The sequence below is a fragment of the Sinocyclocheilus grahami genome, unplaced genomic scaffold (assembly GCF_001515645.1).
Source record: "Sinocyclocheilus grahami isolate Dianchi unplaced genomic scaffold, SAMN03320097.WGS_v1.1 scaffold52.1, whole genome shotgun sequence".
Lineage (NCBI taxonomy): Eukaryota > Metazoa > Chordata > Actinopteri > Cypriniformes > Cyprinidae > Sinocyclocheilus > Sinocyclocheilus grahami.
The window spans coordinates 1,049,540-1,064,531 of NW_015505231.1; the positions used below are offsets into that span (position 1 = coordinate 1,049,540).

The 14,992-nt window shown below is 37.6% G+C and overlaps 1 protein-coding gene across 1 annotated transcript in view; it reads right to left on the minus strand.

Moving 5' to 3' along the window:
- Positions 1 to 855: 855 nt before the first annotated feature.
- LOC107583308 (uncharacterized) overlaps positions 856 to 14,992 on the minus strand; it is a 19,133-nt gene continuing 4,996 nt past the window's right edge. Inside the window, exons 2-13 of the mRNA XM_016269486.1 lie at positions 8,339 to 8,490; positions 8,191 to 8,238; positions 7,785 to 7,947; positions 7,476 to 7,522; positions 7,023 to 7,104; positions 6,381 to 6,735; positions 3,236 to 3,300; positions 2,039 to 2,238; positions 1,599 to 1,697; positions 1,307 to 1,458; positions 1,139 to 1,186; positions 856 to 931 (exon numbers count right to left, since the gene is read on the minus strand). Coding sequence (XP_016124972.1) covers positions 3,264 to 3,300; positions 6,381 to 6,735; positions 7,023 to 7,104; positions 7,476 to 7,522; positions 7,785 to 7,947; positions 8,191 to 8,238; positions 8,339 to 8,490 — 884 coding nt within the window. The 3' untranslated portion in view covers positions 856 to 931; positions 1,139 to 1,186; positions 1,307 to 1,458; ... (1 more) ...; positions 2,039 to 2,238; positions 3,236 to 3,263. The remainder of the gene's footprint in view (positions 932 to 1,138; positions 1,187 to 1,306; positions 1,459 to 1,598; positions 1,698 to 2,038; positions 2,239 to 3,235; positions 3,301 to 6,380; positions 6,736 to 7,022; positions 7,105 to 7,475; positions 7,523 to 7,784; positions 7,948 to 8,190; positions 8,239 to 8,338; positions 8,491 to 14,992) is intronic.

Genomic DNA, 14,992 nt, shown 5'->3' on the forward strand with positions numbered 1-14,992 from the left:
TCAGGAGTTTCTAAGTCATCATCGGATTGGTTGAATTATACAGGATTTCCGGGAGACGTGTGTGTCGCGTTCTTTAACGTTCCATTTGGAAACAAAGATGCCGTGACGCCAAAACCCCTAATGAAAGAAGAAAGCCGTCGTGTTTACAACTGTGACGACGAGCACTTATCAGGATCAACTAAACGCTGGATTTTCAAAAGTATGTGAAATATTTAAATTTTGTGGCATAGAATCTTTAAAATACGTCAGAGAGTTTTATACACCGGTCTGTTATTGTGGCGACATTTCCATGCACCGAAACGTGACGCTGAAACGAAACGAACTGTGATTGGTTGTTTGACTTGTCGGTCAAACGGCCTCATGAGCAGGCTTTGGCCAATGAAAGCTGCCATGGATTCCAGACCTTCAGCCGTCAGTCTGAAGGTCTGGCTACGCGAGACTAGCAGAAACCAGACTGAATAGCACCGACCATGTAAACTGAAGTGTAGAGGTAAACTGTACAAAACTGTAAATAAGCAATTTAATCCACAGCACCACACCTAGGCTATTTAACATGCATTTACTGACACTGTAGAAATATGGCTAATGATATTTATTATTAATGTCACGAAAATTGTTATAGGATACTTATAGCCTATTAAATATTGGTTCAAATAAAGGCAACAAGTCCATTTTATAAAGGTTTACTAATACTATAGTTAACTCTGGATTCAAGAATTAGCTTTTCATTAGGGCAACTACAAAGGACAGGTTTTAGGTTTAAATGTTTTGACTGTAAAGAAGTCATAGCCTATATGTTCAACTGAACAAATACCTCTTAAAGAGTTAATAAAGACGCTATTTTCTTACATTTTGTATGGTTAGGTGTCTTCCTTCTTGTCACATTTTGCTGAGATGATGAGTCTGCACCACATCTATCTGTCTGTGTCACCTATAAATAAAAAAACATGAACATATCGGAGTAATTCTGCATAATGATTTATCAACGGTATACTAATGTTAAAATTAATCTTTAAAAAGAAAACCAAGTACCGAATAGATTAGAATCAATATTTTCATGCTTAATATGAAACACGTGAATACTGTTTATGTTTTGAGGCTTGTGCGTTTGCCAATTAATTTGCAGTGGTTGAAATACCTGTCTAGATGACTTCCTCAGATATCCATACTGTGGCAGACACCTATTCTAAGATGGAAAAATAACTTGCATTATAATTAGATTTACTTAAATCATATGAGGACCAGTAAAATGTAGAAAAATATCAAATAAAATTCAAGCCTTACACCATCTGCACACAGTACATACCTGTATGAGTTTCTCTAATTGCACTTGCTGAAGGCCATTTGATGACATGTAATAGATGCTACTCTTCCACTTCTTATTATTCCCCTTTCCTCCAAGCTCCTCAAACATACTGGGCGTAAACCATTTCCCTTTACATGAAATACACTTCCCTCCTGAAGACAGAGAAACATCATAAAGAACATATGAATAAGGAGCATATAATTAAAACAGTACATGTCTTTCTAAAACTAAATTTGCGTTTAAATTTCTTTCTGAAAATGTGAGAACATTTTTTCATAATCTCAAAACTTACCATTCTTATACCTTTTTTTGTATAAAAGACCAGTCCTTTTTCCACAACGGACAGTTAGTTTTGTCTTATTTCTGGCCTCCTGAAAGATTTCGTCCAGGTCTAGGCATTAAAAAGGAAAGATTCTGTAATTAAAAGCTATGAGTCTTGCATTGATTTTTCCGTTCTTCTCTTGGTCTTTTATTTATGATTTTTAGACATCACACCCCTTTCATACACAAGACATGTTCAAAATTTTATTCAGCATTATGTGTCAACATTTCTCTGCAAAATTAACCTTAACTTCACCTTTATTTAAATAAAAACGCCAAAGATGTGCATTAATGTAGTCTTTAGAAGTATAAAAAAAACACTTTGATTGTCTGAGGTTTTACAGACAGCTTCAAGAATCAAAACTGATTTTTTAATTTTAATTTTTTAATATATGCTCCACCCATGCTTACCTGGACTGCTTTTACTTCTAGCTTTTTTCTTCTTGTTGGAATATGTTCCTTTCTCCTTTCCATCTTGTTCCCTAATCTTTCTTTTTCCTCCTTGTTTTCCTTTACTTTTTTCCATTTCACTCATCCAGTCAGATCCTGAAGAGCTGTCAAAATCCTGCTCTGAATCTATAGATGATTTACCATCCATCTCCCGTGGGTATCTAAAGCACAGTCATCATTTAGCTGTAGATATTCAGAATTGGTTGTATGATGCGAAATAAATACACACTTGTGAACAGAATGAATGATTCTTTCAGTTTACACCATTCAGGTAAATCCATGCAATTTTCCTATTAAACTGTTAAGAGAGGACCATGTGCACAAATGCCTTTCATCATAAACATTCACTATGTCATAAAATATATATCTCTGTGCATAATTAATGGAAGGAAAAGATGACCTTACCTGTAAAACACAGAAATGAACCTGGCTGCACTTCAAACTACCACTACACTAAAGAGAAACTAAATGAAACGCTGCCAATCAGACTGGATTCTCTACTCTGGTGTTCCAGAAGTGACGTCTATCACAACAACACTCTGACGACACAGAAACACAACTGAAACTTGCTCCTTGGACTGTTTGTCTTTGCATAAAAGAAAATAAACTGGAAATGAAAAAGCATTGAAATATTCAGAAAAAGAGATCGGATTAGAGCCTCTCAGACAGATGCAATACAAACATTTTGCTATATTAGCATATATGTTCACCTAACATCTGTTTTTCACCTAACCACACCTGTCTTCTTACAGTAACTCTGGATTCCTCATGAGCCACTTCAATTGTAATATCAATCCACACATAAAACTTATTTTTAAAAATAATTAAACACACACACACACACACACGTTTGTTTCTATAAATTGTGGGGACTTTCCATAGACTTCTATTACTTTTATGCTGACTAAACAATATTTTCTATCCACTAACCCAACCCTAAAGTTACCTCTTACAGAAACACCTGTTTGCATTGTTACACTTTCAGATAACCATCATTTACTATTTTTTTATATTTTTTTCCCCTGCAGGCCGGTCCCCACAATGTTAAAAATTTCAGGTTTTACTATCAATGTGGGGACATTTGATCCCCACAGTGTAGCATAAACAAGTACACACACACACACACACGCATAAACAAGTACACACACACACACACACCTGCTCCGGAGCAGCTTCTGTTCCAGGGTTACTTCGGAGCTATCAGCGCATGCATGCGTGACCTACTGATGAGACTTCAGTGGGAATGACAGATATTTGCACATAATACATTTACACTATTATAATAAGGTAATATTTATTTTATTCTAATATATTCATTCTGATCTGCATTCAAACTTTTTTGCAACGGGGCATATTTTATGATACAATATATTTCTAAAACAAAAACACGTGATATCTTACTGTAGCCTACTTTACAATATGGAAGCAAAATGACTAAACAAAACAAACAAACAAAAAACGTATACAGTCAAATTATCTTTGCAAGCACAAACTGTAGTGCATCTTTTGTTTGGAGAAGGACAAAGAGAATGAATTAAAACCATATTGTTAAGTTAATTAAATGTGGTTTGATTCACTTAATACAAACACAAATTATGTCACGCCACCCTTTTAAACCAGCACTTCTCCACAAGATATTTTACTTCGCTAGTTAGTATGGTATGTTCCTACTATTGGATAAATATTGTTATACAAATAAGTTGATATAAATCTGATGAGGAAGAGTAAAATTAAGTTCACACATGAGGGCTAGTTTCTCCAATTGCACTTGCAGGCCGATTGACATGTAAAAGATGCAAACCTTCTACTTCTTTACTTATTTAAAATGACTTGAACCATAATATGTAAAGACAACTAGCTATAAATAACCCATTTTAGGGCAATTTCCAAAGTGTAAATATCTGGCTCTGTATTGTTGTTTTTTTTAAACGGAAGGTACAGTGGTGTGAAAAAGTGTTGGCCCCCTTCCTGATTTCTTTTTTTTTTTGCATGTTTGTCACACTTTAATGTTTCAGATCATCAAACTAATTTCACTATTAGTCAAAGATAACACAAGTAAACACAACATGCAGTTTTTAAATTAAGGTTTTTATTATTAAGGGAAAACAAAATCCAAAACTACATGGCCCTGTGTGAAGAAGTGTTTGCCCCCCTGTTAAAACTGTGGTTTATCACACCCAAATTCAATTTCTCTAGCCACACCCAGGCCTGATTACTGCCACACCTGTTCGCAATCAAGAAATATCTTAAATAGGACCTGCCTGACAAAGTGAAGTAGACCAAAAGATCCTCAAAAGCTAGACATCATGCCGAGATCCAGAGAAATTCAGAAACAAATGAGAACGAAAGTAATTGAGATCTATCAGTCTGGAAAAGGTTATAAAGCCATTTCTAAAGCTTTGGGAGCCATTATTCACAAATGGCAAAAACATGGAACAGTGGAGAACCTTCCCAGGAGTGGCCGGCCGACCAAAATTACCCCAAGAGCACAGCGACGACTCATCCAAGAGGTCACAAAAGACCCCACAACAACATCCAAAGAACTGCAGGCCTCACTTGCCTCAGTTAAGGTCAGTGTTCATGACTCCACCATAAGAAAGAGACTGGGCACAAATGGTCTGCATGGCAGAGTTCCAAGACGAAAACCGCTGCTGAGCAAAAATAACATAAAGGCTCGTCTCAGTTTTGCCAGAAAATATCTTGATGATCCCCAAGACTTTTGGGAAACTACTCTGTGGACTGACGAGACAAAAGTTGAACTCTTTGGAAGGTGTGTGTCCCCTTACGTCTGGCGTAAAAGTAACACTGCATTTCAGAAAAAGAACATCATACCAACAGTAAAATATGGTGGTGGTAGTGTGATGGTCTGGGGCTGTTTTGCTGCTTCAGGACCTGGAAGACTTGCTGTGATAAATGGGATCATGAATTCTGCTGTTTACCAAAAAATCCTGAAGGAGAATGTCCGGCCATCTGTTCGTGACCTCAAGCTGAAGCGAACTTGGGTTCTGCAGCAGGACAATGATCCAAAACACACCAGCAAGTCCATCTCTGAATGGCTGAAGAAAAACAAAATGAAGACTTTGGAGTGGCCTAGTCAAAGTCCTGACCTGAATCCTGTTGAGATGCTGTGGCATAACCTTAAAAAGGCGGTTCATGCTCAAAAACCCTCCAACATGGCTGAATTACAACAATTCTGCATAGATGAGTGGACCAAAATTCCTCCACAGTGCTGTAACAGAGTCATTGCAAGTTATCGCAAACGCTTGATTGCAGTTGTTGCTGCTAAGGGTGGCCCAACCAGTTATTAGGTTTAGGGGGCAAACACTTTTTCACAGAGCCGTTTTCCCTTAATAATAAAAACCTGCATGTTGTGTTCACTTGTGCTATCTTTTACTAATATTTAAATTTGTTTGATGATCTGAAACATTAAAGTGTGACAAACATGCAAAAAAATAAGAAATCAGGAAGGGGGCCAACACTTTTTCACACCACTGTATGTATAATCCAATGGCGTATGTTTAGACGGGCTACCTGTTTGTCAGAGCAGATCAGAAAGTGTGGTCGGACTGTTTAAAACTATTCACAGAAATGACACATCTTACTTTTAAGGTACCTGGACACTGACAGTGAAAGGTCTATAAAGAATAACAGAAAAGCTGAGGTTCTGTACAACACTGCAACCTGCACCCCATATTGAGAAAAACAATGTCTGCTGCAATGGAAAAATAGTAGTTGTACAGCAATCCTCAAATAAGAAATATCCTATCCATCCATCCTCCAAACCACTTATTCTATGTAGGGTCCCAGGATATTTTAATCTTTTAGACATTGCAATGAGATCTAATTAATAAAGCTGATTATGAGTGATCAAAAGTGATTATAGGTACATTTGCCAGTTAATAACCTGACCCAGAGACAAAATGGGAAAATTTTTATAGTTTACTGTAAAATTTTCATGGTTTTATGATGACTCTGTTATATTTTATAAATTGTTTTAACTGCATGAAGTGGATTGAAACCTCAATGCTGTTTTGTTTCTGGTAAATGTGACAAAAAAAACTCAAATGAAATAAAATTGAGATTTTCACATTTTAAATGTGTGGCAAAAAAACAGCAAAAGACTTTACCAAAAGATGTTAATTTTCTTGGCTATTGCACATTAAAACAAAATTTGTGTAATAATTATCTAGTAAAGATATATATTTTTAATCATAACCTCTCAGATCACAGTTCTGCTTTCTCAGAATTACCCCTAATTTGTTCAGTGTCAAAGTTTAGTCTACTTCAGTGATTTAAAACTTACATGATTTGCTCCTCTTTGACTGAGGAGTGAATCTGGGGATTTTCAATAACAGCAGGAGTTAGACTGATGTATTGAGGCAGTGTGTTTTGTGACTGTTTTTCTACCAGCTTCTTCAAAGACAAATCAATTGATTTTAGGGTGTTGTTGATGGTATTAAACTGGTTTGCCAGAAATTCAAATAGCTGCATCTGGCCTGTCTTCTCAGTCTCTTCAGAAACAACAGGATTCTGCCATTCAGCAGGTGAATCACTGAAGTTCAGCTGAGCTGCTGCTGCTTCATCTGTGGTCTGATTGGCCTCCTCTACGACAGGAGATAATGCAGGTTCTGTAGCATCAGTGGGAGGTGCAGATGAATCTTAGTTTGGGGAAGGACAAAGAGATAAGAGATTAGACAAAGTCTGAAATTTTAAAACCCAAAGGAAATAAAGAAATATTAGTACCACTCAGTAATAGACACTGGTAAGAGTTTTCAAAGGTTGCTCAGAGGTTACTATTCAACTATAAATATTCTTATTCTAATGAGAAGCAAAAATAAGAGATATGAAAGTGACCAAAGATAGTCTAATAAAAATATGGTATGGCAAACCCATAAAGTTCAAAATAAGAGAAATAACATGACAGAAAATAAAAGAGCTCACTAACCTCTAGCACTGGCAGTAGATTCTACCGTTTCTGTCATCTTTTTACTGACAGTTTCAGCTAAAATCACAGATTCTCTCCTGTTCTGTGCCAAAAAAAAAAAGGATAAGAGTAAAGCAATGCTTCATTTGTTAATGAAGGATATTTGGGCACAATAATTGGGTACATTTCAGTAACTGAGGGAGAAAGTGAAAGATAAAGTTAGTTATTTGGATTAATTTTATATTTTTAGTTTTTTTTATATAATGACTCTCTCCGAATGCGAGCAGAATTTGTCACAATGTGAGTTATGACATCTTGTCGATAATAATATAAATTTATATATTTCCATTTATATTCCTTAAAAATATATTGTGATACATCATACGCTAAACTCAACTCTCCACAATAGGATAATACACATGCAATAATAATTAAACTAATAATTTACAATTGATCAATAAATAAACATCTCACCATTTTGACTCTCTCAGCAACAGATACAGACTCATCTGAAGAACTGCCTGTATGTGGTAGAAAACAACCATAAACCTTTTTAGGGTCATTGTAGATGACCACATAAAAAACAGAAACACTAACAATGAGAGATAAAGCTCTTTGGCAATCTAGACTCAGCAACCTGGCTTAATATGTGCAATAAAACCTCATGGAAGTATGGTGGGGATCAGAGAACTGAAGAACAGGTAATAAACACTAGATGGTGTGATAGTGAGACAGAGATCACGAACTAATAAATCTGAAATTAAAATGTCGATTCAAACTCACCCGGCTGGATTGTTTTCTCTTTGATTCCACACACAGGTATTTCCAGAGTCTTGGAAAACAGTCTTTTCCAGGACTCTGGAAAACCTTTTAAGGAGTTAATTAATTCACTCCTTCCTGTTACATTTTGCACTGCGTTTGCACCATCTCTCTCTGTCTGCGTCACCTATGGTAAAATACAGTGGTAGTGATTTTAAAACATCTCAGCATGATATTAGTAACTTAATGGATAATTTTCAAAAGTAATCTATAAAGTAAAAAAAAAACTAAGTAAAAGATATTAAAGTTGATTCATAACCCACAGAATACAATCATTGTTGTGAGGCTGAACTACAACATATGAATATCATGTATGTTTTATGGCCTATGGGCTCATAACTTGTGCATTGGTACTATATATACTAAATACCTGTCTAACTGACTCCCTCAGTTGTCCAAACTCTGAAAGGCACCCATTCTAGGAGAAAAAGGAAAGTTCATTTAAATAAGATGAAGTTCACATATGCTTATAAAAAAATGTCAAATAAACTCAGATTTCACACTAGCTGAATACATACTTGTATGAGTTTCAGTAATTTAACTTGTTGACGACCATATGATGGCTTGTAATAGATGCTACCCTTCCACTTCTTGTGATGCCCTTTTCCTCCAAACTCCTCAAACTGTCTGGGCGTAAACCATTTCCCTTTACATGAAATACACTTCTCTCCTGAAGACAGAGAAACATTATACAGAACATATCAATGGAGTGCACATATTTTAAATAATACATTCTGGTTTATTAAAACGGACAGAGGGAAAGAGACACTTTGGCACTTAGCCATGCATTTACAAACATCTGTGAAAAAAATGGGTGGTTCTTAAAAGCTCAGTGCATTCAAGTGTGGTACTGTGATAGGATGCCACCTTTGCAATAAGCCAGTTCGTGAAATTGCATCCCTGCTAGATATTCCATTGGCAACTGTAAGTGAAGCATTTAGGAGCAGCAGCACGAAGCAAATACCATCTAAAATCACAGAGCGGGGTTGTGATGAGGAGCATGGTGTATACAAGTCGCCAACACTCTGTTGATTCCATACCTGAAGTTACAAACTTCCACTGGTATTAATATCAGCAGAAAAACTGTGGCAAGAGCTTATGGAATGGATTTGCGTAGGTGAGCAGCTGTATGCAAGCCTCACATCATCAAGTACAATGCTAAGAGTTGGATAGAGTGGTGTAAAGAACACCACCTCTGGACACTGGAGCAGAGAACACTCACTCCGCTGTTCTGCGGAGTGAGAAATCACACTTCTCTGTTTGGCAGTCTGATGAGTGAGTCTGGGTTTAGTGGATACCTTGCCCAACTGCAAGTTCAGTAGAAGAGGGATAATGTGCTGAGGAGCGTTGTGCATAAACATTGGGCTCTTTTCCAGCATTTAGCCTAGACCCCTTATTTCCAGTGAAGGGAAACTTGATGCTTCGGCATACTGTACCAAAACATTTGCACAATGCTATGCTTCCAACTTAGTGGGGACAGTTTGAGGTAGGCTCTTTTCTGTTCCCTGTTTCTATTCTACTTCATGTTTCTTCTGATTCATAAAGATTCCAGTGAAGATGTGCCTGTTTGGTTAGAGTCGCCCTGAAGCTGTGCATCTTCAGAAGCATAGTCATGCGCAAAGTTACAATACTGTACAACACAACCACCCACTCCATGATGACGTCATTTTGGCCATGCACACCTTTGCCCTCGTGCGAGTATAAACCAGGCTTGACAGTGCCGAAGTGCACAAAGCAAGGTCCATAAAGACATGGATGAGTTTGGTGTGGAAGAACTTGAATGGCCCACACATATGTAGCCCTGACCTCAACCCCATCTTTAGGATGAACTGTAACAGAGATTGTGAGGCCAGGTCTTCTCGTCCAACATCAGTGCCTGATGAAGAAGATCCAAGATGGCAGAGGGTAGTACTTGAATTCGAAGTACTATCAGCTAAATAGCACAGAATATCAAAATAGTTATAAACAATATACTGTATGTTAAAGTCTGTACTTTAACAGTACATACAGTACTTTTTGCAGCTACTGATAATCACGACTGATAATTTGAATACATCAGAGCCGTCCATGTGGAGGAAGAGACTGATCACATCAACGCCATACCAAAGACGGATTATACATCTTATAATTTATAAGAATATACTCGTGCATGAAGGGGCAAATCGCCAAAAACCGTGAATAAAACGACAAGGAGTGTGTTTGGATGTATCCTGTTGACTCTGTTACTACTCTCGGGAGATAAGGTAGATCTAAATCCAGGACCGACTATACCTCATTTGGCTGGTGGCACTTACTACGGATGGTGCACCTCAACAAGTGAAGGGTGATTACCTCGCTGGAGAGTTGAGAGTAATCAGGATTTTGTGCATTTGAGTCCCGGGCCGACGATGGCCGATTTGGGCGACCCTATGCCGCGTGCTCCTGACGGTATATCTCACTAAATAAAAGGCGAGTGTGGGTGTGACGCAGAGAAAATTTGACTGTATACATCTGGATCTCGGGCCGATGATGGTCGATTTGGGTGGCCTCATGGCGCATGTTGCTGGTGATGTGCCTCATCGGATGGAGGGTGGGTGCTTGGCCAGTGTGTTGCGGAGCGACTTAAGATTCTCTGCGTCCGGGGATTGGTTTGGAGGCAGCTGGCTCGACTGTTCCTGTGGCTTAGGGACTAGTTGATGGTGTGTCTCATCGGGTGAGTGCTTCGATATGGTGACGCAGAGCAACCAGGGTTCTATACAGCCTTTAAGAACAGACTTGAGTAATGTAGACGCTTTACCATCGGAAAAAGTGCTGATTGTGTCCTCTTCGCCTCTGAGCAAATGAGCTCAGAGGTGAGATTTATGTACAGTGTAAATCCGGCAATTGTCAAACAGAGACAATTGAAACTTCTTAAAACTGTAAATCATGCAAGGATTCTGTGGGACATTGATGCCAAACCAAAAGGATTGTTGGGTGGTCATTTAAAAATTCGCGAAAACATGAAACATCTTGTCACAAATTCAAATTTGGATTTTTTTTTTCTGACTGAATCATGGTTGAGCGCTACTTCACCATCAGCAATGTTGTGCATTCCTGGTTATAATTTTTTAGAAGGGATAGGTTGGTGGGTAGAGGTGGGGGTATTATGTTTTATATTAAGGATAGTATTTGGTGTACTGAACTACAGTTAGCTTATAACTTTGATATTGAATGTATTGTTTTAGATGTTTCTCTTTCACCACAAATGTCTTTTATAATGATAGCAGTTCATCGGCCACCTTCGGCAAAAAAATTATTTTATGATAAATTATATAAGCTTAAATTATGTGATTTTACCAAAGAAGTTTATTCTACTTGGAGACTTAAATGTAAATTGGTTAGATAAAACTGGAAGGAAGAAATTGAAAGATATAACTAGTAACTTTGATCTGAAGCCATCAGACTATAAATAGAAAAACATGGAATTTTAGAATACCAAATTTTTTTTGAATCATTTAAAAAGGGCATTAGAAAATATAAAGTGGGAAGAAATTTTTTTCTCAAAATTGTGTTGAAAGGGATATAAATGTTCTAATGGATGTTATTCAATCTACTGTGAATAGTTTTATTATTTAAGTTAAAAGTAGACCAAGGAAGAAAAATAGCTTACCTTGGTTAAATGAAAATATCTGGTCACTTGTGAAACAAAGAGATAACGCATTGAAACAGTTTCTAAAATCTAAGATGGAAATTTTTATAAATTAAGAAATAGAGTAATAAACGAAATTAGAAAAGCAAAAGCAAATTTTTATATTTCTATAATAGAGCATAAGTGTTCTAAGTCTAATTGTCCGGATAGTCCATGTATTGCGTTGATGAATTGGGTCTTGTCCAAGTTTACTCTTAAACAGGTGTCAAATAGAGAAGTTGATAGAATAATTAGTTCACTTAAAAATTCAACAGCTAAAGATAAATATGGATTGGATACTATTTTTTTAAAAACTCATAAAGAATTATTTACCGGACCTCTAACTCAGATTATTAAGTTATCGATAACAAGGAATTTTTCCCTCTGGATGGAAATTTGGAGTAATTACCCCTGTTAATAAATATGGAAGTTATACAGAAATTAGTAATTATAGACCAATAAGTATTCTCCCTGTAATGTCGAGTCGCTGAAAAATGGGTAGCAGAGCAAATGATCACATATCTTAATAATAGTGCTTTTTCCCTTCACCCTATTCAATTCACCCAATTCAGTTTTAGAAAAAAATATTCTACAGAAATGGCAAATTGTTTTATGTTGGAAAATATTAAATCTTTGATGGATAAAGGAGGTGTAGTTGGTGCTGTATTCCTGGATTTTAAGAAAGCTTTTGAAACATGTAAATCATGAGATTATACTTTAATTCTTCAACTGAGGCCATTATGTGGTTTAAATCTTATTTAGAAAATAGAAAACAATGTGTACGGGTTATTAATGTGACATCAGATTACTTGGATTATAATATTGGAGTTCCACAAGGTTCTATTTTAGGCCCATAATTGTTTAGTATGCATGTAAATGTATGTTAAATGACGTCCAGATGTTATGGTAACACTTTACAATAAGGTTAATTAATTAACTACATTAGTTAACATGAACTAATAATGAACTGCACTTATACAGCATTTATTAATCTTTGCTAATTTCAACATTTACTAATACATTATTAAAATCTTGTTGACATTAGTTAATGCACTGTGAACTAACATGAACTAACAATGAACATCTGTATTTTTATTAACTAACGTTAGCGTAGATTAGTAAATCCCGTAACAAATGTATTGCTCATTGTTAGTTAATACATTAACTAATGTTTAACTAATGAACCTTATTGTAAAGTGTTACCGTTATTTGTCAAATGTATGCGGATGATGTTGTGTTGTATGTACATGCAAAAAGTTAACAACAGGTTGCACAGAAATTGACGGACTCTGGGAATCAAGTTGCACAATGGCTTATCAACTCACGTTTACATCTTAATGTCAGAAAAACTGTTTGTATGTTTTTTTTACTAAAAGGCCAGACTATGATGTGAAAGCAGATGTTTTTGTCCAGGAACAAAAACTTGAGGTAGTACATGAATTTAAATATTTTGGATTATTATTAGATTCTCAACTTTCTTTAAAAAAAAAAACATGTGAAAAAAGTGGTAAATATAGTGAAATTTAATTTAGCGAATTTCAGATTTATCATAAATAGTTTGATCAACGAAGCAGCAGTTCAATTCATGAATTCAATGATTATTTCTCATATTGTATGACTACTTGGACTCAAATATGTCTTAAACCAGTTGAAATTATTTACAAACAAACTCTTAAGGTCTTGGATAAAAAAACAAACAGTTTTCACCATTGTAGGATATTAACTAAGCTTTCTATTTTAAATTGAGAACATTTTATTAAATTTGCTGATTTGGTACTTATTTTTAAGATCTTAAATGGTTTTGCTCCACCTGTTTTTAAGGATTACATAGATCAGATAACAGGACGGTATAGACATGTCGGTATTAGAGGTGAAAACTATTTTAATCATTCTTGGAGACTTTAACAAATCAAATCTCTCCCGTGAACTGCCAAAATACAAGCAGCACATTACGTGTCCCACCAGAGACAGCACTATTTTGGATCACTGTTACACAGCAATAAAGGATGCATATCACTCTGTCCCACGAGCAGCTTTGGGGCTCTCTGATCACTGTTTAGTTCATCTAATACCGACCTACAAGCAGAAACTGAAATCAGCTAAACCTGTATTAAGGACTGTAAAAAGATGGACTAATGAAGCAGAGCAGGATTTACAAGCTTGTTTTGACCTCACTGATTGGAGCGTTTTTGAAGCTGCTGGACGAGCTCACAGAGACTGTAACTTCATATATAAGTTTCTGTGAAGATATGTGCATTCCTACCAGGACATTCTTATCATTTAATAATGATAAACCGTGGTTTACTGGAAAACTCAAACAGCTTCGTCACGCCAAAGAGGATGCTTACAGAAGTGGGGATAAAATCTTGTATAACCAGGCCAGGAACAGACTAACAAAGGAGATCAGAGTGGCTAAAAAAAAACTACTCAGAAAAGCTGAGAAAAGAGCTTTCAGCAAACGATCCAGCGTCAGTAGGGACTGGTCTGAGGAACATCACCATGTACAAGACACCACCCCCACAGCTTGCGGAGAATCAACAACTGGCTGACGATCTGAATGTGTTTTACAGCAGATTTGAAAAGGATCGTCTACCACCCTCCATCCGCTCTGATCTGCACTTCACACCTTCACCTATCACCCCTGCAACCCCCCTCCCTCCCTCCCCCATCTTTCAACCTGTGTTTAAGGTCTGTGTAGAGGATGTGAACCGGGTCTTCAGCGTCTGCTAGATGCATATGGGAAAAAAGCCTTTTTATTCAGGCAGTGAAACTGCACGGCCATTGGTTGTGTATTAAAAAAGAACCAATGGCTATGGCGCCTATGGCGACGAAGCCCGCCAAAGCCAGCCAGAGCCCGCGAGAATGGGCAGGGCATCTGGCTATATAAGCGGGTGTTCGCCACAGGATTCTCAGATTTCTTCTCCTTCAGCGATGACTCTACGTCCTCAAGCTGATCCGAAGCCGCTCGCCGTTGACACGCCTTTGCAGCTGGAATCGGGACCTCTCAGCACGGCTGACCTGCTTCTCTGCCGCTCCAGCGACGCAGCAGTTCTGGTCCGTTTCCCCTGCCGACATCTGGCGATATTAAAAGAGCTTCTAAAAGAGCAAATTGGCATTGTTGCAAATGCCACACCGTTACTGCGGTTCGTGCGGGTCTCCCCTGCACGCCGATGACGGCCACACGGAGTGCATTTCCTGCTTGGGGAAATCCCATGCGGAAGCTGCGCTCATGGGAGCTATTTGTTCCCACTGCGATAGCTTCAGTCTCGCCTCTCTCCGCTCACGGTTCGCTTTCTTTTCAGAGAGCAACTCCGCCCCTCGCACCCTCCCGTTTTCTTCCTCCCAGGGACCTGTGAGGAAAAAATATCTCTGCCCGCCCACGGCCATCGGCTAGAGAGCAAAGGCCGCTCACCCATCCAAGCCATGTAGGTCCACTTCAGCTCTCGCTGGACGTGTCTACACTTCAGCTGGACAGGCGGCTTTGGGGCTTCATTCAATTGCGGTCCTCCAGGCCTTCCCGGGCAAA